The sequence below is a fragment of the Pyrus communis genome, chromosome 15, assembly GCF_041283825.1.
Source record: "Pyrus communis isolate YQ-2024b chromosome 15, ASM4128382v1, whole genome shotgun sequence".
In the NCBI taxonomy this organism is placed as follows: domain Eukaryota; kingdom Viridiplantae; phylum Streptophyta; class Magnoliopsida; order Rosales; family Rosaceae; genus Pyrus; species Pyrus communis.
In genome coordinates this window covers 25,623,478-25,647,019 of record NC_142579.1, presented here as the reverse complement: position 1 = coordinate 25,647,019, position 23,542 = coordinate 25,623,478, and the positions used below count along the sequence as shown (strand labels likewise).

The 23,542-nt window shown below is 36.1% G+C and overlaps 1 protein-coding gene, 2 long non-coding RNA genes and 1 pseudogene across 7 annotated transcripts; all 4 read right to left on the bottom strand.

Annotated features, from left to right (window-relative positions):
* Positions 1–44: 44 nt before the first annotated feature.
* LOC137731482 (uncharacterized) lies at positions 45–6,159 on the bottom strand. 2 transcript variants are annotated; one of them, XR_015957329.1, is made up of 4 exons: positions 5,810–6,159; positions 1,136–5,676; positions 830–998; positions 45–403 (listed from the first exon to the last, which is right to left on the bottom strand). It is a non-coding gene; the product is annotated as an uncharacterized LOC137731482 (long non-coding RNA). The 2 variants fall into 2 exon arrangements; XR_011068270.2 differs by having other exon boundaries at positions 45–998.
* Positions 6,160–7,248: 1,089 nt separating this feature from the next.
* Positions 7,249–14,457, bottom strand: LOC137731487 (uncharacterized). Of its 3 annotated transcripts, none has more exons than XR_015956664.1 (4): positions 14,027–14,457; positions 10,348–13,856; positions 8,626–10,222; positions 7,249–8,521 (listed from the first exon to the last, which is right to left on the bottom strand). It is a non-coding gene; the product is annotated as an uncharacterized LOC137731487 (long non-coding RNA). The 3 variants fall into 3 exon arrangements; XR_011068271.2 differs by lacking the exon at positions 7,249–8,521 and having other exon boundaries at positions 9,073–9,568; positions 9,703–10,222; XR_015956665.1 differs by lacking the exon at positions 7,249–8,521 and having other exon boundaries at positions 9,073–10,256.
* A 1,237-nt stretch (positions 14,458–15,694) lies between these two features.
* On the bottom strand, positions 15,695–16,789 carry LOC148690773 (uncharacterized; annotated as a pseudogene). The gene is made up of 2 exons (XR_015956219.1): positions 16,620–16,789; positions 15,695–16,120 (listed from the first exon to the last, which is right to left on the bottom strand). The product of XR_015956219.1 is annotated as an uncharacterized LOC148690773 (transcript).
* A 1,182-nt stretch (positions 16,790–17,971) lies between these two features.
* LOC137729921 (uncharacterized) lies at positions 17,972–19,109 on the bottom strand. The gene is made up of 2 exons (XM_068468975.2): positions 18,828–19,109; positions 17,972–18,393 (listed from the first exon to the last, which is right to left on the bottom strand). Exons 1-2 carry the CDS (start codon positions 19,028–19,030, stop codon positions 18,186–18,188), a joined length of 411 nt encoding a protein of 136 aa, XP_068325076.1. The 5' UTR covers positions 19,031–19,109; the 3' UTR covers positions 17,972–18,185.
* Between the last annotated feature and the right edge of the window lie 4,433 nt (positions 19,110–23,542).

The following is a 23,542-nucleotide window of genomic DNA, read 5'->3' as shown; positions in this document are numbered from 1 at the left end:
CCTTTGTAATGCTCATTAAAAACAGATATCCAAAGACGGGCATAGAAGTAAACGACCTGGATTTGTTTCTATAGAAATCGTAAAACAATGTCAATTACTTTTCTTTGTCCCATATAAACTACACATACGACATACAAGAATTGGCCCAAAAGAACCCTAGCCTTCGATTTGTAGTGTACCTCATGCGATTGCTAAGAGCATAAGTGCATTTTACATTTTTTGTTAGTCGAAAAGCTCTTCAAAAGTTTTAGCTGTAAACTGTAAAGGAGTAATTGCGATAAACGTGGCTTTGCATCTCTCCATTGAAGATAATCAAGAAAGAAATACACTTTCAATACGACAAAACTTTGGCTCCTTCCTTTGAGAAACAGAAATATTCTCGTTCCTCTGCCATTCATTGTACCTAAAATCCAAATGTTGAAATTGTGTAACAGATAGATTAAATCGAACCTACCAACAACTTAAGATGGTGAGCAAACATGCAGATCCTAGAAATAGGTACTCCTATCTTCCAACAAATAACAATTGGACACGCATGAAAAAAATAGTATCTTTTTTTGTATTTTAGATAATTACTTGTTCATGTGGTGTAAACTGTAATTTAAAAGAAAAAAATAGAAAGCTACTAGACTGATCATATTGTCTAATTTTCTCACCTACGTTATAAACCCACCCACCTTAAAAATTTTTAAAAATTAAAATGTTATTTCATCACCCACTATTATTCTCAAAATAACCATTAACATATACATACATATGAAATTATAAAACCCTCTCTTAAAAAAATATAAATAAATAATATATAAAACTAAAATTAAGAAACTGAAACCTGCACATCTCAGAGTAAAAGATACATCTGGAGGATGTGGTGCTAGCTTTGCCATTGAGTTTTGTGTTTCTCAGAGCTGTCAAGCATATGTTGCCATTCATGATACTTTTTTTTTTTCTTCCAACATGCAAATGAAAATACGGATATGTTGGCCAAATTCTTTTGCTGTCTTGAAGTCACTAGTATACAAAGTCAAATAGAAAACCACAAAGCTATCCAAATTCAAAAGAAAATTTTCAACAATAACAAATTAAAATATATGATGCGGCAAATTCAAATAATCCACACAACATATTATTCTTTTACCTCTTCAATGGAAAAATAAAACGTCATCTTCTACTTCTTCAATGAAAAAAAAGTCATCTTTTAAATCCAATATATATATATATTTTTTTTTTTTGGCTTTCCCTGAATATAAGGAGATCAAAAGATGAGTTAGGGTTTAAGGTAAACTAGGCTTGGAACCCAACCATTTTTAAAACGCAAAAGAGGATAATGAATGTCCTTATCAGTCATTTTACACATGGACAAATTTGTGATTAGAAGGGAGCTTTATATATAGAGACAAAAAATTTCATTATATTTCAAAAAACTCCACTAGTTTTTAAACATGTCAATGAGAGATAAAAACATAAAAACAACTAAAGCCCAACCCAAAAACATGGAAACAATATTTTAAAATACCAATCACACCCTTAAGGCTTTAGAGTTATTAATAAACTTATTCTTCACAACTCCAACAAAATTAATGTGTCATTAGCTAAACTCATCTTCGACCATTTTTGCAAAATCAGTTCAACTCATCTTTGGCCATTTTCGCACAATCGGTTCAATCCATCCTCGACCATTTTTGCAGAACCAGTTCAATTGGTCCCCGACCATTTATGTATAATCAGTTCAACCCGACCTCGATCATTTATGCAGAATTGGTTCAATCCATCCTCGACCATTTTTGCAAATCAATTCCTTGTCCTCGACCATTTTTGCATAATCAATTCAACATGTCCTCAATCATTTATGCAGAATCAATTCAACCCGTCATCGACCATTTTTCCAGAATCAGTTTCAACTCATCCTCAACCATTTTTGTAGAATCAGTTTCAAATAATTTGACCCTAGTAAAAGTCAACTCAATAACACAGCTGCTCTAATTTAGGTAAATAGTGAACAAGGTAAGATACTTAAATCCAAAGTAGAAGTATCGTTCCATCATAAAAACCTTACAAAAAGAACAACAAATGCTATCTTAATTTTTCTAGTACTATGAACAACAAAAATGAACAGGAGGAAATTACAAAAATCAGTTATTTTTCCATTAAGTTGTAAAAAAATAATAATATTGTTTGATTTGTTTTACCAGGTCAGAGCCAGTGACAAAGAAATGTACTTAAATAAGTTTGCAATATTCATAAGCATAGATACTTTGCATCCATTCAGGGACAAAAACATTTCGATTTTTTTTTTAATATTTCGTATTCTAATTGGCATAGCAATATAGGATTAAACTTAACTATAAAGCCAGTGACCTTGGAGACGATGATGATCTTGCTAGCGCAAGATCAGTTTTCACCAAAGCTTGTTCGTTCTGTAATCAAACAAACAACAACAAATTGTCAACCAAAAAAACTCCATGATTCAGAGAAAATCAACCAAAAATTTAAAATTTTCCTATCACTTTCAATGAGCTTGAAAATCGCAAAGCTTACCGTAGCGATCAAATTGGATAAAAGTATGAAAAGACTTTACCATTGTAAAAGGAGAGCAACAGATGAATTGAGATAGAAGTATGAAAAGACTTTACCATTGTAAAAATGTATTTTCGTAAGTTAAACTACACATAAGAAAAAGCCAGTAATGCCATCTTTCACATTTAATAACTTTTGTCTCTCGTTAAAATGTTTAAAATGTGTTGTCTCAATATATAATTCAGTATCAAAAGTATGTGTAATTTTCCTAATTAAAAAATCCAATAAAATAAGACAATCCTACCACGTCCCCTAACAAGAAAGGGAGGAGCGAACATAAATGCGGACTCATTGGAAAACAAGGCAGCCCATAATAAAATAATTTAAAGGCTCAGCCCACCATGGCCGGACAAATTCGTAATCAAAAGAATAGCAGATCAGGGTAGATTCGAACCACCAACCTCCCAAAGCCCAGCAAAGGACTCCGAGCGCTCTACCAATTTTGAGCTTACAGATCTTTCATTTCAAACATGTCTCGTAATTCAATTTAAGCAACCGACAAAGCAAAATGATTCAGGCAGGCACGGTAGGGGAAAGAGATCCTCTACAAATCCTTTTCTACTAATCCACCAAGTCCGGACCATTGAAATTTAATCAAACCCAAATTTTTGCAAACCTCTCTTTGTATCCATTAGATCATATTTCAATAACCCGAATCTCCAAACTTGAGGGATTAGAAAGAACAGATCCGAAGATAATCCCTTTCCAAAGAGATGCTGCTTCAAACCAAAACAGGGTGAACTTTTTAGGAGTACACTTACTGTAGTTAGATACTGTTTTTTTGTACCGCTGTGTTCTGAATTTGCTGAAAAAGTCTCCACAATTGGAGTGAAAAAAAAATTTACATAGATAAATCATACCAGACAGAAATAAATACATATTTCTATGGTCAATTCATATGGGATTAAACGAATATACCAAACTGTTCCCCCATCCATCCTTCCCAAAATCAATATACCACAACAAAGATTGAATTTATATATAGCAACTGTTAGATAATAACATTGCTTTTCAGTTAATTCTTTATTCACTTTTTTAAGCAAACTAAAAACTACCCACCAAATAAGACGTCCATTCCTTGAGCTTTCAACAAAATAAACTTAAGCTTTCAACAAGATAAAAACCAAAAAACCGACCCATTGTAAATATCAAAACCGCTTGAATGCAACTAAAATGGAAATAAGACAACTAAAAAAAATATGGTTGTTATACTACTCGAACACCCACATCGCATAATGAGGCAACACCGTAACTTGTAAATTAAAAACATTATCTCTACGTATGCAAGTAATTGTTGAAATGGCAATAGAAAGCAAAACTTGTTTCGTTGTTCACCTCAAAATCCCCGAATCCAGATTGCAGACGGGATTAGATAATCCCCACAAACGAACAGCATATAATTCGATTATCTTGCAATTGAAGAAACATTCTGGCTTCAGTCTTCGCAGATGAGAGAGCACCGGTTAGCCCGGTCGCCAAAATCCTTGGTGCCATCTAATGGTAATACAATCTTCAAATATTGAAGCAATAGCAGCCAAAGGCAACAAAATCACAGAGTATTACAAGGGATCCGCATAATATCATCTCCAAGAATACATTATTAACTTGAATTGTAATCAATACCCATTAAAAATTCAGGGTACAACACAAAACTTAAATTCCAACTTCAAGACTGGTAATAAAATTTTCAGCTCATTCAACATAATGTAGTATAGAAGGCACGAGGCAATATTTGGAAAGGATTATAAGCATATTGTAAATATGAATTCCAAAAACAACGTAGGTTATATTGAATGAGTGCACAAGGACAGGAGTTTCGTAAGCGGATAAGATCGACTACATGGCATATGAGGTACAATTGATTATTGATGCAATTGTATCGAATCCAATAACAAATGCCTTGAGGCAAGTCAACAAATACTTAACAACAATCCAGGATAGTTTGGAAAGATAATTGTTAAGTAGAGAAAATAATTCGAGGATAACTTTGCAACCATATATGGGGGTAATGCAAGGTGGACCAATTTTTTAGATTAAGTTCACAATAATACTTCATTTGTAATTGATAGGTCATAAGTTCAATTTTCGCGTAAAGCAAATTTGAACCGCACTGAGGCTTAAGCCCATTCACCAACCCGATAGTATCGTTTGTTCAAAAAAAATAAAAACCTGAAATAAGGACTCCAGTAATAATCCAATCATCAGCAACCACATCATATGGTTTATGAACTTTATTCTAAATAGTTGGTCTTGCAGGCATTTTCCTATATACAGTTAGGGTTGCATAAACTCCCTTTACCTTGCAATCAAGTGAAGTAGTTTGAAAAACATAATTCAGCTAACTGACAAAAAACATTATCATGCATGTCTACCAATCCTCATGTACCCGGTTATATTGGATTACATCAATCTATAATATTAACCCAGATTAGATAATTGGACTACAAATACGATTAAACCCACATTAATTTGAAGTAAATTGAGCATGAGGCGAACTATTGGTGCATAATAATTACGGGTTTTCTGTGTAACTGGAGCTAATATAGTATCAGATGCATATCAATGGAAATAGGCAGTCAGATAATACCTTTGGCGGTGAGTTATGCCGTCGTTGATGTGCTGAATCCGTGTTTGAATGCGCAGGCAGTAGAGCGGAAAATAAAACACAGCACAAAAGGAAGGGACACACACCACACACCGGAGGGGAGACCCTGGGCCAAAAAAACCCCATGCTGTCTCCCCTCAAAACCAAAAATCTTTATTTTTTTTATTCAGATTTTTTGACCTGCCATGCAAGCGCACCTGCCATGGCAAAGGCCGGATGACAAAGATCGGTCAAGGACTCAGCTCTTCCACCGAGCCTTTCGTCCCGACATCTCTTACATCCGTGCAAACCCAAATCCACCCAAAAATACCACAGCTTTCACCTTCCAAATCATCATATTACAGTTATAGCTTTCGATTAACCAATATACATGAGTTTGCACCCTTCAGCCGCAAGGACAAATCAGATCTGCAGATGTTGAAACGATCTCGATCGAATTGATCTCGGAAACATCAAGGCTTCGAACCTCCATCGGTGTCAGAGGTCGGTAGATGCATCTGATCGAAAACAAAATAAATAAATAAAAACCAATCAGAAGCTGTATCTAGCTGAAATACGCTGCAGATCTATTAAATTCAACCAAATAATTAATATCTAGATAACCAAATCGAATCGAAAACACATACGAACCTTTAAAATCTGAATCAAAGAACACAAGCACAAGCTGGTCAAACCAGCAAAACTCCAAAAGCATCTCAAACCATCTTCACAACCCCAAACCACCATCAACGGGTAGATCCCAAGCGGATCTACACGAATCCGGAAGAATCAGACGAAGATAATAATCCATGCAGAGAAGATCTGCAGAAAAAGAGGAACTATAGAGTTGTGGAGAGAGAAAGAGAACATAAGGTAGCGTTGAAACCTGAATGGTTTAGAGCCATCCACCCTAACGTAACTTTTATAATGGGATAAGGGTTGCCATGGACGGTTAAGATTGATTTCGCATCTTTGAAATCGACGACTAGTATGGGATGTCGTGTTTGGTGGTTTATGACCTGGACGTTACCATCCAAGACACGTTATTTTGCCGCTTAGTGGGGGAGGACAAGTGGTGGGACCATGGCTTTTCTTCTTTGTTTGGGAATCCGATACACGTTTAGAGCATGTTTACTGATCCGTAATCAAATTAAGAAGAATTGAATTAAGGATGAATTGGATTGAGAATGAATTGAAATGAGATAGAATTAGAATTAGATTCCTATTGAGGTTGTTTACTAAAACTGTCTGAAAACGGAGTAGGAATAATGTTGAGTTCATATAAGCTGTTAACTAATTGTCATGAATCGGAATGAAAACTAATGTCATTACTAAAATGTTCATATTCTAAATAATCTATATTATATGCTAATCTTTTTTATCTTTAATAAAAAATTATTTTATTTTTAATTTATGTGAGAAAGGTTTTTTAGGTCCTTTTAAATCCAATCTGATCAGTCCTTTTCATTCTCTGATCTGCTAACAAAATGCCTCATCCTCACCTTCTCACTCACGCTCGACCGCGACCACCCTCCCTGAGACTCCGACCATTCTTTGCTCTCCCTCCCTACCTCACCATCAAGGATTCAAGGTAAGCATTCTATGTAAATTTTTATTTTTGGTTGATTTGATTATGCTTTGCCCTGACCTTCCCTATGCGGCTCTGCGTAATGATTCCTTCTAATATGTTGTTGACTGGTTGATATTTCAAGTGTTTAAAGGATGCCCAATTGCAATCTTTATCCCCTATAAATTCTAACGAGAGTTTGAATTTGCAGTCTTTGGAATTAGAATCGGCAACCGAGCCCCAATTCGAAAATGTTCAACACGGCAATGCATGGGGCGCATAGAGAAGGCGGCGGAGGAGCACAGAGTTGTTGGAGATGATGGCGGATGACAACGAGAAGATGGAAGGGAGTGCTGAAGGTGAAGGGTGCTTTGGGAAGAAAAGTTTGATTCCGGATGAAGCCTTCTCCCCGAAATCCAAATACTACCTCTGTGTAAGTAATCCAATTCCGTCAATATTAGGAATTGAACTCCTGATTTTACATGGGTTCCGAAACATTGTGCATTCTGGTTGAATTGGTAAATAGAGGAAACAACATTAAATAACATTAACCAACATACAAATTATACAACATAAAAAAAACATTTAACAACATGAAACTTAAAACAATATTTTTGAAAACATATAACAACATAAAACTTAAACGCCTACTTCATGCTTCTTTTGCCCCAAAGATGTGCAACAATATCCTGTTGTAGGTACTTGTTTGTGGCATGAGAACGTATTGAAAAAGATCCAAAGTTGGAATTCATTGCAAACTTAATTGGAAAAAGATTGAATTGAAATAGATTGAATTCAAAGTTGTGTGAATTATAGCCCAATATCCACCATATTTATAGCAAAAGAAAAATTCAAATCCAACGGCTAGCTGACATTATGCTAACATCACTTAGCCGTTGGATTTGAATTTAAGTTGTAATTTTTAAATAATAAATTATGTTTGGCCCTATGACCCTTTGTCTCTCGGTTGGAGACGGTTTTTTGTGACATGGCTAAAACGAGCCCTCTGGCCCTTTGGCCCTCAGTTGGAGACGGAGGCAAATATGGCCATGTACTATTCATTAAAAAAATTAATTTCTTGGAGGGCCAAAGGGTTAAAACGAGCTATCTGGCCAGTCCTCGGTTGGAGATGGCGCTCGTTTTAGCCCTACCCTCTAAGATATTAATATTTTAATGAACAGTACATGGACATATTTGCCTCCGTCTCCAACCAAGGGCCAGAGGGCTCGTTTTAGCTCTGTCACAAAAAGTCGTCTTCAACCGAGGGCCAAAGGGCCAAACATAATTTATTATTTAAATTTAAAAACAACAACAACTTATATTTAAAAACTACAACTAAAATTTAAAAATGACAATCAAATTTAAAAACTACAAATTAAATTCAAAAACAACATTAACTTAAATTTAAAAACTACAACAACTTAAATTTAATATCCATAATCAACATCATCTTCATCATCCACCATTGTAGGAGTATAAAAAATATGAAGTTATAGGAAAAAATGGAATTTAAAAAAAATATATGAAACAAATTTTGTAAAATAAAAGTTATAGGAAAAAATGAAATTTTAAAAAAAATATGAAAAATAGAAGTTATAGGAAAAATTTTGTAAATAAAAAATAATAATAAAACTGTAAAAAAAAAAAAAGAAAAAACCCTCAATTGGAGACGGTTTTCAGGCTATTTTCGACTCTTTGGACCATTCGGTTGGAAATGGCCTAACTCCCCTTCTGGTTGCCCTGCTTGGCTCCTTTACTACATCATCATCCATGTTGATGCACCACAAAAGGTCCACCTGCCGATCGGAAAGAAGCACGAGCATTGTGAAAAATTTAGTGCAGATCTGGGTGGATTGAACCACCAACCTCTCAAAGACCAGAAAGGACTTGAGCGCTCTACCATTTTTGAGCTTACAGATCTTTATTGCATACAATGCATTCTCCATTCAAACCCTAACAAAAGTCTGATATTCGACCTATCAAATTCAAAACTCAGAACCAAGGGGCTGGTATGCGAAACCACCATCACTAGGGTTTGCCCTCTGTAACAATTTCAATCTCATTTTCAACAACAAATATAAAAGTAAACACTTATCAATAGTGGCTTCAAAGACGAATGCCAAGGACGATATCCTTCAAAGACTGAGCATGACGTTTTAACTAACATATTCAAAATCAAAACCAACAAATGGAACTCTACTGCCAAAAAAGAACTACAAATTACATATAGTTCCGCCGACTACATTCACATCAACTAAACCTGTATCTTCCAAACGAAATAACTCCAATTCCTCCAAAATTTAATAGAAAAAAATCAGGTGCAAAGTATTCAAACATAACTCCGACATGAATAAGATAATTAAATACATAATCCTGATAGCCAAATCTGAAATAATCTTTGTAATGACTCGTTGCAAGGACTTGCAATGACTTTTACAACAAAGGGAATGTGAAGCTCAACTTATACCATTGCACTTCAGAACTTCTCACAGAGATTGCAGGGCAACGGAATTAGACTTTCCGCATGACCGAGCAGCTTTTATTTGAGCAGAGACATCATTGGGGCTCCTAAAAAAACAGAGCTTCCAGCAGACACTCCCTTACAACAAACTACGGGAATACATCCATGGCCGTATAAATAGCAGCCAAAAGCATTATTACATGATATTACAACCAGATCCCAGAATATAACATAACATCCATTGCGATCAAATTATGAAAGAACAAGCCAATACAATAATTAATAACATAACACTGTTGCATTCTCATTTAATAAAATCTGTAGTAGCTTCGTAACGAGGCAACAATTACTGCACATGTCTGGAATTTGCCTCATAATATGACTTGCAAAAGAAATAAATTTGATGCGCCGATGGCCATCTTTGTAAGCATACATGATTAACGAGATATATGCAACTATGAATGAAACTAATTAATTATGACTAGACTGTGCAAATAGATTTAGTTAGATTAATACCTTTGGCGATGAGATTTCGAGGTCGTTGCTGTTGCCAACAATCCATGTTCGACTGCTATGCATGTGGCAAGAGAGCAAAAATAAAACAGACAGAATGAAAAGGCAAAAAGCATACACCACACACCGGAGGGGAGAAAAAAACTCATGCCGTCTCCCCTCCAAACCGAAAAATTGTTACTTGTTATTGAGATATGTTTTTTGACCTGCCATGCAAGCGCACCTGTCATGGCAAAGGCCGGATGACAAAGATCGGTCCAGGACTCGGCCCTTTCTCTGAACCTTTGGTCCCGACAACTTATACATCCGATTCATAACCCATCCCCACCCCCCAAATCCCCCAGCCTTCAGTTTCCCACTCATCAAATTACAATCATGCCCTTCGATTTACGAATGTACATCACTTACAGCACCATTAACTACCATTAACTACCGGAGAGTCAGTTCTGCAGAGGCTGAAACAACGCTTGAATCAAGCTCGCCTGAAACCTCGTTGAATTCAACAACAGCTCCTTAGCCATATCTGATTGGATAAACAATCACAGAGCAATCAGACTCTGTAGGGAACTACTGAATCAATTCAGCTTGCAGATTTACAAATCGATAGCATATCAAGATAAGAAAAACGAATTAAAATCACATACGAACCTGTAAATCTGAATCGAACATCGAAGAAGAACAAATCGAGCTGGTTTTAACTAGCTATTCAATTCAACAGCAGCTCAAAACATCTTCACAATCTAAAACCGGCATCGATATACAGATCTCTAATCAATCTACCAGAATTCAAAAGAAATCGAAAGAGAAAGCAATCCATGCAGACTGGATTTGCAGGAGTAGAACTACCCAGGACTCAGGAGGACCAATAGAGTTGTGGACAGAGAGAGAGGAAGAGACATTGAAGCCGTTGAATGGTTTTGGATTCACCCAGCCTAGCGTAATTTATACTAGAGATGGGATGCTATGGACGGTTAGGATTGAATTTTTGTCTTTGAAATCGAAGGCTGATATGGGAAGGGTGGTACCGGTTACCAAGCAGGACACATTAATTTGCCGCTTTAGTAGGTGGAGTGGGAATCCAGCACATGTGCGTATTAGTCTTGTACTATAATTAGGATTCACCCGCGCCAATTTTCTTAATCATGCTTCTAGAATATTGTATTTGCCACAAAAAGGCTGGCAATATTCAAAAAGTAAATAATCTAGTACCAAACCGGACATGCTTACATATAAAGAAAGATACCTGAGCTGCCTAAACCGTTGTAACAACACAAAGACAGATGTAAAGCGGTTAGAAAAAATATCGAAGCACTATTCACTTGCATTTTTATTAAGAATTAGTAATAAAAACATTTCACCAAAACCCCTTCAACTATTTTAAAAACACTTCCAAACGAACAATTATTTTCCCAAACCTTTAGCGTAAATATAATTTTGGATCAAAATGCAAAAGCAAGAAAACAGACTGAAAAAAGGAAACAGAAGGCAAACCTAAACCCTCACCCGACGTAACCAAACCATCTAACGGTCAACTCAGAGCAGATCTGGATGGATTCGAACCACCAACCTCTCAAAAGCCCTGTCAAGGACCCCGAGCGCTCTACCATTTTTGAGCTTACAGATCTTCGTTTCAATTGACGAGGCAAAATGAGAAACACCATCAACACCTAGTTTTTCAGTTTCTTCTTTCCAATAAGAAGTTTCCAGCACAAACAATAACTTGCCAACTCACGTTTAGCAAAAGGGAGATGTCTATTTGAATGGGGATAGAATTTAACTCGAATGAAGGAGAATTAAGCTAAGCCCCACAATTAGCCAACAATAAGAGCACCGTAAATATTACACATACTTGCCATCCATATGAGTTGAATGCCTCTAGACCGGGAGTTGAAAACCACTAGAGCGGGACACTAGTCGATCTCTAAACCCTGCTCCAAACTTGTAAACTACAAAGTATTTAACTTGGAGTCAATTACTTGTCAACTCATATAGAGATCTTAAAAAACCTTTCCAAGGGCATAAAAAAAAAATTGTCCTCAGTAGAGCAACAGTCGCACAATTATTCCACAGCCCAGGAACAAAACAACCTACACCTTCTCATGCAACCCTAAACAGCATCCAACTTGTCCAAATTCAAAACGCCGCTGTTTCATTTTTACAAACAATTTACAGTGACACAAATGCTTCCAGCTAATTTTTGTTCTTTGGGGTTAAACCCCGTGGATCATAACAAGAAAGATATCATGAACGGACCAAAACAGCATACGTAAGTAATCTTCATAGAAGCACAATAATAGAAACATAAAACGGATACGCAGAAATACCGTTTGAAACATAATCAAAATCAATAACAATAAGTGTAAATCTAACAAATCCACACACCACAATCTGATCCATTATGTACGTACCGCAATTCAATAGAACAATTTAACAATCAAAATTAGTTTTTTTGTTTTTGGGGGGAGGAGGGGGGGGGGGGGGGGGGGGGTGTTGAATATTCTATCTCAACTTAACAAATGAACAGAATAAATAAATGATAATGCTAATGGGCACATGAAATAATCCTCGCAATGGATTCAATCACAAAAGGTAAATTAACTGAAACTATTACTTGCTGAGATTTAAAACTTTAAAGACCAAAGATTGTGAAGCTCAACTCGTTTCCTTGGTCACCTCAAGTTATGGGAAAAGAGACTGCAACGTAACGAAATTTGTATCTTCCCCATGACCACGCAGCTTGATTTGAGTAGAATTTCGATTAACTTGTAAATGATATGAGAGACTTCATTCTGGCTATTAGGACTCCTCGAGAAGAGAGCTTCCGGCAGCCAACCTCCCTAGAATCATCTAATTTGAATACAAGGCATGGCTTGCAACAATGGCAGCCAAAGCAACATAATTACATAATATTACAAAGAGCCATGCATTAACAGATCTCACAATATCTAGTAACATCAATTGAGATCAGACAATAACAAAATAGGCACTTCAGGGTACAGTCCCACTCTCAGCTCATAGAATTTGAATGTACAATAATAACGAGGCAATAAACATTAATAACGAGGCAATAATCAGTACATAATGGTATCATGGGTATGACTTTAAAAAGTAAGCCGGATAGATTTTGGAAGCGGGCATTGTTATGTAGTATGATAGAATGTGTGGAGTGTGGCATAAGTAGATTGCAAAATTACCCAGTAATTATTGGTCATGGGTGGATCTTTCAATTAGAAAGTTCTTTTTTTTTTTGGATCAAATGTTGTAATTTGTATTCTACAATAAATAGAGATTAAATAACTTAATTTACCTTTAAAATAATAGAGGTGTTTTTTTTTCCTGGATCAAAGATTATAAATTGTAATTTACAATATAAATGGAGATTAAATAACTTAATTTACCTTCAAAATAAAAGGAGTTGATTGAAGAACTCCACAATTAGCAAACTGAAGAATTATTATTGTTCATTTCTATCAATCCCTAAGTTCCAAGAAATATAGGTTATATCGATTGAAGGCTTCATAGTGTGTGCAAAAAATTAGATTAATCCCACATTGATTTAAGAAAATGTGAGCATGAGACCTAATTAATCGTGCACGTGATTATATGTTCCCTGTGTAAATCAATTAAAATAGGCTGTCAGATAATACCTTTGGAGGCGAGATATCGATGCATTTGTAGTTGTCCGGAATCCATGTCCGACTGTTTGCGGTTGGCGGCTAGCAAAATTGAAAGACGGAACAAAAAGACAAAGACAGAGAGCGCACACCACACCGGAGGGGAGACCCCGGGCAAAAAAACCCCATGCTGTCTCCCCTCAAAACCAAAAATTCGTTATTTTTTATTGAGATGTTTTTGACCCGCCATGCAAGCGCACCTGTCATGGCAAAGGTCGGATGACAAAGATCGGTCCAGGACTCGGCCCTTACACCGAGCCTTTCGTCCCGATATCTTATACATCCATCCAATTCAACCAATACTCCCAACCCAAATCCCCACAATCTTCCGGCTACACTCATGAAATTACAATCATGACCCTCGATCAAGATTACATGTGAATCTTCTGATAGATATTCTTCAGCCACCAGGAGATCGAATCGGATCAGCAGCTGAAACGATGTCGAATACTTCTGATTTGGTTAGAGCTCCGTCTGCGAAATCTGTTTGGATACAAAAACTTACATCAATCAAAATATGTAGGAAAGCAGAGACACTAAAGGTAAAATTCTTTGCAAATCATCAAAACTTACACAAAAATGCAAAAACAATAACGACTTGATACATAAATTCATATCCAGGTTAGTGAAACGAAACAAAAACATATCCGAACCTGTGAATCCGAATCGAAGATCGGCGAACACAGAAGCTCGCGCTGGTGAAACCAGCTGAATTCAAAAGCAGCTCAATCCATCACCTCACAATCTCAAACCACCATCCACGCGTAGATCTCGATACGATCGACGCGAATCCGATGGAAATCGACAGCGAAAACAATCCATGGAGCGTAAATCTGGAGAAGAGGTCGGGAGGCTCATGGAGCTTTTTGGGTTTTGGTCGGGTGGGGGGGAAGATTTGGTGGCGTTGAATCTTGAATGGTTGATAAGCAGGCACCCTAACCTACATTTATACGAGGATAAATGGACACGAACGGTTGAGATTGTTTTCTTATCATCGTGATCAACGGCTGTTATTGATGCGTTTGGTGGATTTGGCGGTGGGGAAATCACGGAGAAAACATTGCGTTATCGCAAAGCACGTTCCTCGTCATTGACCTTATCAAACACGACATGTTGTTTATTCGGCCGCATCGATAGGTTATTTCGGTTCTAGATTATTCGACATATCTGGGCTGGTGGGTTTGTTCTTTGGGCCTTCAGAGGCTGATATGGACCAAGCCCGAAATTACAGGCCTTGTGTATTTGCAACACCTATTCACCAAATTTTGATATCTGGACACCCACAATTTTTTTTTTATTTTAATAACGTTATTGATAACACTGGTGAGCACCAGGGGTTTAGATTTAAAGTTTTTGGAGAAGAAGATGGATGTTTCCACTCGTTGTTATCTCTAGAAATAGAATGTCTAGAGATCATAACGAGTGGAACATAGCTACTCTTTCATGAATGACTAGTAACCTAGTTAGGTGTAAATGTAATTATGACTAATTTATTGTGTGACTTACGTAAGTATGATATGTTTCCAATGCTCTTGTGTTGGTTTATGAGGAAATGCTAGTTTTTGGATGTCTACTTGACCTTTTTTTCCTAAAAGGTTGTTTGTTCTTGCCACTTAATACTACTGTGTACTAGTATTCTTCTTTCCTTATAAATGAGAAGTATTCGGTTTGATTCTCGCCAATGACGAATTTAAACCAAAATATTATGGCTAACCCATTATAAGGTTAAGTCAACTCCCTCGCTACTCAACGTATATAATATTGTATGTATTCAAATAAGCCTTTGTTCCTAGTTTGTTTATACTTAGTTCCCTTTGGTTTTGTGCTTTCGGTCTTGCTAGCTTTGCTTGGGTTGGGCTTGTTCCTTGGGCCATAAGAAATTCTAGCTGGTTTCAGTCCCTTCTGGTTCATCATTGTAAAGGCATTAACAACTCAATCCAAACTAAACTAACCGGTCCAATTAAACTTTTATCAACTTTTATGACTCTCTTGAATTGAATTGAATTTGGATAGTTGACGGATTTTGATTTTGAGAATCCATGCCAACCTATCTGTTAGTTTTGATGGTTCTTCTCCTGTCATGGGCATTTGAGTTTACCGCTTTTAGCATTCAATTTTTTAGGGTTTACATATCTTAAAAGTGCTTGATATGACTAGGGTTAACGAATCAAACCAAGATGACGGTGTGGTGCAAATTTCGTCGATGGCTAATCTAACATCTAATCTAACAAAATCTATTGTTTGACAAAAAAAAAAAAAAACCAAGGATGTAAAGTTCACAATCCAATCTATGGGTAGGATGACTCAGTTTAACACACAAATTATGAAGTTGATCCAAATGAAAAATCGTTACCAAAAAGAACTACAGTTTAATCACTCAAATTAAGCGTTCATGCGCTCTTGATGATGAACATGTATGACAAAAATTTAAATAAATAAAACTTAAAAAATGAAAAGGAATTATATAAAAGGCCACTTATCCACATAGTCATTCTGCACAGACATTAGAGTATTGGCATCCGGTGCTTAATTAGTTTGTAGATGCATTGGGTTGGGTCTGGCATCGCCCTTTCTCTTTCTCCTTCACTTCACTTCCCTGCGTCTTGTCATATGCAGGGGGGTTCGCATGGATCAGCTGGTCCTGCTTCGTCTTCGGAAGAATCTGGTTGTCTGAAAACACCCCTCCAAATCCTTCTTCATCAGACCTCGTCGCATACCCTTCCCCAAATGATTAGGACATCACATCTCTAAATACGAACATACACAAACTAATAACATTTAGCTACTAATCATAAATAAAACTCTTTTTCGACTGTCTAGCAACATAAACTGCTTACGTTGTAGACTGTCAATTTTCATAATAGTCTTCATGAATCTATCTGTGGATTCCAACAAAAGTTAAAAAACCTAGTCGAACTTTACATTAATCAGGTTGAATTTTTGCTTGAATGTACATCTAAAACCATGAAAAATATATGATGTATCAAAAAATAAGTCTGCTTGAAAGTGCTTTTAGAATAGTTAAAAACACTTTTAAATCACAAAAAACAAACGTTTTTTGTGGTTCTTTCGGTTGGCAAGTCAGTGAAAAACATTTCGTCAAGAACTGCTTGATTTCTTATCATAAGTTGAACAAAACTATTTGAATGAAAACACATTCGAAAAAGAATTCATCCTCGAGTATGACTAGATAACATTACCCGCACACAAAAACTGGAAAGTTTTGAGTACAAGAAAGCGACTAACCCGGTTTTCTGATTAGGGCTTTGTGCCTTGTCCATATTGTGTTTATTATCTGGATCACTGGAAATAGTTGTGGCCTGCTTTAATCCGACCCCGGAAGCAATCCGACCCAAGTTCGAAGGCGCTGAAGATTGGGTTCTGAGGGATTTTACTGCATGAATCATCTTTTGCATTCTTACAGGACTTTACAGCTTCCTATAAATACATGAGAGGAAAATTCACCACGACAAACCAGTAAATGTACACGGGTGAGAAATAGTGGAAGTCCCCGATTAGGAATAGCACTATATCCGGTTCTATGGGACGCAGATCCATTTCACGCCATAACACAATTACAAATAAATGGATAGTAATGAATAATGGGACACCGTACACTCCACATACTAATTAGAGACTCCAAATTGTCCTTTCCGGGTTCAGTCACTTACCCGCGCGATACACCATTAGGTCAACCAGACCCTAATAATTGAAAATTAGTAATTTTAAGATGTAACCGTTCACTTGATTTTTAACTATCATTGAGTTTTTACAATGAAGTATCATCGACCAACCATGTGGTGTTAGCATTTCTTTTTTTAAGATATCAACTCCTCGACCAGCTATGTGTGTGGAGCAAAAAATAATCAAGAAAAATATGGAGGCGACACGTAGATATTTGGGTTAAAAAGACAAAATTACCTTTGAGGCACACCGGGACTCCCATGCGCATGCAACAAGCAATAACGACTCAATCAAGGTCAAAGGTGATCAAAATGGTATTCATTCAAAACCCTCTCATCACTCCTCATCAAATCCTCATCCACAAGGTAACTCCCAATTATTCTTTTCAAATTGGAATTAATTACCTAATTGATTGCAAGATATTATTTGACATAATATCTTGCAATTGGAGCCAAATTTCCATCATTAATGGCCGGTCCTTATTTCTCCAAATAGGGCCGACCACACCCTTATATATAGTTCCTCATTTCTCTAAAAACTTAAGTCCATTCTCTCCTTAAAATTCTCTAAACACCTTCTCTCTTAAATTTTAACTTTGGCATCAAAGATTCTTTGACCAAAGCCTCTCATTCATTGTGACCGCGTAAGGCTCTTGACCTTGATCTTAAGTGTTATTGTTTTGCAGGTATATTTTCGTCAAAGAAGAAGACGAAAATTTACATTCACAATGTGATGTTACTAATTCTTTTTTTAAGACATCAATTCCTCGACCTGCCATGCAGTCTTAATAATTCTTTCTTTGACATTGTAAGTCGACCAGCCACGCGGTGTTACTAATTCTTTCGTTGACATTGTAAACCCTAATACTTCGACCTGAAATCTGATAAACTCAAAAGTTCACCGGGGCAAGTGCATTTCGTAAAATTTGAGAAACATGAGATTAATTATTAAAACACAAAATATTTACATTAGCTAGATCAAGGGTAGAAATTAACCACTCAAGCCAGACTCATACACACGAGTCTGGCATTTGCTCTTCAAAAACAAACAGGAATGCGAAAAAAAAGATTGATTAGTAGTAGAAAGTTCGAAATAGTAAATAAAACGGCACAGCATGCTGTATTTTATCTATGAAGAGGCATCGGTGTGGTGTCGTGCTTTCTCCTTCTCCTTCACTTCACTTCCCTGCGACTTGTCGTAGGCCGGATGGTTCTCATGGACCAGCTGACCGTGCTCCATCTTTGGAAGGGACTGGTTTCCTCCAGGTATCCCACCAAATCCTTCGTCCTCGCACCTCGACGCATACCCCTCCCCGAAAGAATGTGACAGAAGGTCCCTGATATTTTTCTTACAAACAACATTAGTCAATAGATTAAGAGCACTAGTTTGCACTAATTTTGACACTCATGTTTTTGTCATTGAGAGTGCACTCGTCCCTAAATTTTGCCCCTTTATTAATTTTATACCGTTCGCTCAACAGGTCAATAAGTTAATTACACTAGTGGATAATATGTGAAAATCAAGCGAGAAATATTGGGATCAAGATAATATATATGAATCGAGACATGATCCAACATGTTATCGATATCCTCAACATGTAATCGATTTGATCAACATGTTACTAATAAATTATCAACGCCATTTCACCAACATGTTATCGATTTAATCAACATGTTGTTAATAAATTATCAACGTTATCGATACAAGGTTCGATCTTTTTCTAATCATGAATTTCAAAAAATACAAGTATGTCAAAGAAATTACACTGACCCAGTTTTCTCAGTAGGTTTCTCCTGTTGCTTGTCCATGCTACTGTTCTCACTTTCGGGCTCACTGGAAACGTCTACACTTGCAGCCTGCTTGAATCGGACTCCGGAAGCTTTCCGGCCTAAGTTTGACGGCAGCGGCGGCGTGAATATCAAAGCTGGCGGTTGGGGTCGAATTAATCTGATCGCAGTGGTCATCTTCTTCATCTTCAAACTTCTCCTGCTTTGCTATTATACATAGAGGTTGAGATTTTTTTTGGTTATATGCACTCTTGCAGAGAAAAATCTTTGACAGCTCTAAGATTTGTCTGACTGTCGTCGGTGTTACCAGAAGCTTTGTTCTCACGTCGTGACACGTGGTGACGAGAGGACACATGTCGGATTCTGGAGAGAGGAGTGTGGTTACGTAGGCTTTCAAGTGTGCATGTCGGCACTGACATGCCATTTGAAACTTGACACAGTTTTTATGCTGGGAGAAGATAAGGGATACGGATGAGCCGCACAACATGTATAGGTTTGATTGGTAGCAGGAATGCCAGGAAAGATAGATATCATACCACAGTATATAAAATACGGATGAGCCGCAAAATTTACTTCCATAAAAATATGGTTTCAAGGAATGCAAATGAAAATCGGAGGCCAGTCATCAAATGTCATCCCACAATTGGCTCAAGGTACCAAGAAGTATCACAAGCGCCTGCATCGGTTGTATTTGGAACCTATTGTCCCCTCCACTACTGTGTATAAATAGAAAACAAGAATAGCATTTTTGTACAAAATAATAAAAAAAATAGCCTACGTAGGTCAAAGTTTGATCATTCATTCCTTTAACAATTAATATTACGATCTTGTAGTATTAATTGAATAAGGATTCTTTCCGGATCTTCTTTATGAGGATCTTGAAGATTATCTAATCACGTCCATTCATCGTACATCGTACGGTCAGTTTTCGTCAGATACTGTTTATATTCAATTTTAAATAAAAAAAATTTACAATGATTTATGACCGCACGATGTACGATGAAAGGATATGATTGAAAGATTTCTGGGATCCTCACAAATAGGACCGGAGAGGATCCTCATTCATATTAATTTTCACTTTTAAACGAATTAGTTTTTTTACTTTTAATATATATAAGATGGAGGTCATAGGTTCCTCTTCATTTGTAAATGAGAGGTTTTAGATTTGATTCTCTCTAAAGGAAAAACTGAACCACATTATTATAGTTCACCCCTTATAAGACTTAGTCCACTCCCACACTCCGCATATAATATCGTTTTGAAAAAATATATATAAGATGAGGGAGTGTCGTTGTTCAATCCATGGGATAATAAGGCCCAATGTTTCCTAGCCCAGAACGCAGCCCATAGCCTCCACTATTTACAACTATGGACTACCGCCAACTGGACTCATTAAATCGAACAGAAAGTTTTTGTTACATTGCCTTGTGTCGCCGTAGTGTTCCAAGTGTAAACAGAACTGAGAACTTCCGTAAAACAGACGAGTCATGGTGTGACTATAGTGTTTCAAGTTAATTATATCTTGTCATATCGTTTTTAGGATGTCACTAAAAAATGTAGATTCTCTTACACGACATTTGAAAGTTGTATGTAAGTTCTCCTCCTTCACAAGATTAAGTTGGTCGACCACAAAAGTAACCTTCTCGTAATAATTGGAACATCTTAAAACTAAATGGGATCATACAAAGACGTCAAGTGATCAAGTAATTTGGTGGAAATTTTTACGCTCAAGTTATATAAAGTAAGACTCTCTATAAACTCTTTGTTACTTCACAGTTTAACGTCAATTCTCGTGGTAATATTAAAAACATTATGTTAAAAGCATGATATGACAGAAAATCTATGGAAATATTCACTTTTGAAAGAGTCACAGCATTTCTCTAATAACTTTTATGCAGCAAAATAGTAGTGCCACAATATTTGGGTTACCAAATTTACAAGAATGACAGGAAAATTATATGACATGCTGTGTGGACATTCCATGAAATAAATCCAAGACATGAAATTCAACTAAATTTGCAGTGGATTCAAACATATGATGATATTGTCGACGACAACCTTTTAGTCTTTTTCTTTCGGCAGTAGTAAATATGAGTCATGATCCAGTCAGCCAATGCACATCGATGATGAATAGGAAAAGGTGAACGGTCAAGATGGAAGAGATGTACAGAAGAAGATGAAAGTGAACAAGAATGAATTTCTAGCCGTTGGATTTTCGGTTGAACGAACAAAATTAAAGAATCCGGAGAATCCAAATGAAAGGAAAGCAGGGAGGATCGTACAGGAATATCTCCCCAGAAGAAGAAGAGGGTGGGACCACCCGACCGTTGCAGCATGAATGATGTCATCTGACCACATTCTAAAATCCAGCCCTGATAAAATCACCACCCAAAAAAATCCTCAAATAATTTGAGTGGTCAATAGTGATAGTGAAAAAGTGCAGCAAGACAGCTTCTTTTCAGCTCTGTTTCGAGTGGGAAACTTCCGCGCAATCATAACGCAGAATCGCTTGTTTTTCAACCCTATCATATTCATGTTCACACGATGCAGCACGTGTGATTGAGTTCAAATACAATCGTTTTTACATGGAAATTATTCTTCTAGTTGAACTAACAATAGTTACATTACGGTTCACCGTCTCGTCTCGTCTCGTCTCGTCTATTTGGTTGTTCGCTCTAATGATGTTCGTACGTAGTTTGAGGAAACCTCGATATTATAAGAGAGTTTTTGAGGAGATCAGTCTCCTTCAAGTTGTACCTTTAGCTTGTATTGGACTATTACCTTTAGAGCACTTTTAGTGTAGGAAGATCTTTCTGGGCAATATGCAACTTAATCTCCTTAAATGAACAATAATTATCTAAGTGCATCTCTATCCCTAAACTGAATAGTCGAGCCAATTCGTATTAAAATATTAGTATTTTTTATTTTATAAAATAATAAAAGATAACTTTGTTTTTAATTTCGGATAATAATAAAAGATTAGTTAAAAATATTTGAAAATATTGAAATGTAATGTGAAGTGGAAGAATATTGGTTGGTATTTATAGAAAAAAAAAATTATAGTTTTTTATATTTTAATTAGTTTTTTAATAATTTAAATTGTGGATAACGTCATGATGACGTCAGCCTTATGTCACATAACAGGGCGCTGGGCTAAGCAATTATTGCATGACTTCTCCATTGGGCTCGCCTTGGGTCCAATTGTCTGAGTGAGCTGAAGTGTTTTGGTGAGAGAGATAGTGGATTGAGTTGCCTATTCCCAAGGCAATAAGCAACGGTAAAATTGCTCTTAGCTTGTATTGAACTAGCCTTTCTGTTTTGAAATGGAAATCTATCGTTTGTTATCAAAAATAAAAAGCATTAGTCACCTCACAAAATCAAGGCTGTTTTTGGTGGTGGTCAGGGGCGGAGGGAAGAAGAGAATAGGCCTATCCTCACTTTTTTTTTTGCAAGCCTTCCTTATAAACATCTTTCATTATTCTTCTTTACAACCCTTCTCCTATTAGTCAATAATACAAAACACATTATAAACTATCTCCTATTTAAATTTCCAACTCCCATATTTGATTCCATCCCAACACTAATTTAATATTTATTTATTGGACATAAAATCATTAACCTTTAACATTTTGATAAAAATAAAATCTCTTAACACTAAACCCGTTCACTTTTAATTAAAACAAAAAACTTCTCTCGTCTTTCTTTCATAGTGCAACCCAGGAGCAAGAGTCCAAGACTAAAAAGCTATTATTTTTCGAGTAATGTTATTCATATCATGTTTTTATACCACATTTCAATGTCACCTTAGATGGCATTTGATGTGGACATCCACATCATTTGAATTAATCAGATTTTTAAATTTAGTTCATTATTTAATAAACTAATAATTAAAAAAAATTGCTAATTAAATGATGATTGTGGTATATGAGAAGTCTTTCTCCTTCATTTTCTTGGGTTTTGCAAATTTTTTTCAAATGATGTAATTGTCCACATCAGATGCCACCTAAAGTGGTATAGAAATATGGTATAAAAACATGGTATGAATAACATTACTCTTAGTTTTCTCATTTCTTGAAATTTCATAACTATTTTCATATATAATTCAAATTAATTCAACAAAAACAAAACTATTTGTAAAATCTATCTTATGTTCTATAATTTTTTTTATTGTTTCTCATCTATATTACATCTTACTTAAGTGTTAGAGTTTGGACCTTTTGATTAATTCTTCTTATTAAATTTAATAGTATAGATAACGAGATTATCATGCAACGGTTTCAAAATATTAAAATTTGTGAGAGACAATTATGATTATTGAAAATATATAAAATATTATAGAGGCATGCGTTATTATGGTATTCTAATTAGTAGTTTTGTAATTGTTATTCATCATATTTGTTTGTATTTGTAAATGACTTCTCTTCACATGAAATTCTGACTCTACCACTAATGGTGGTAGTAAAGTGTGGCAGTAAAGGTTTCATCATTGTGCAGACGAAAGCCTAACAAATGCAGAATTCTCTCACAACCGGTGAAATTACGTAATAACAATACAACGAGCAGATATCTATGCCATCAATAGTGACACTAAATCAACACATTAGTGGCCATTCAGTACTCAGCTCAGAATACCAATTTGATGGCGCGAATGTAACAGCGATCAACTATACCATTTGATTCGTACGGTGGCAAAATGTG

Bases quoted from the DNA above. Each gene is read 5' to 3' on its own strand.
- LOC137729921 (XM_068468975.2), bottom strand. From the start codon at position 19,030: ATGAAGAAGATGACCACTGCGATCAGATTAATTCGACCCCAACCGCCA. The intron at 18,394-18,827 runs GTCAGTGTAATT...GAAAAATATCAG, and splicing joins AAACCTACTGAGAAAACTGG to GGACCTTCTGTCACATTCTT.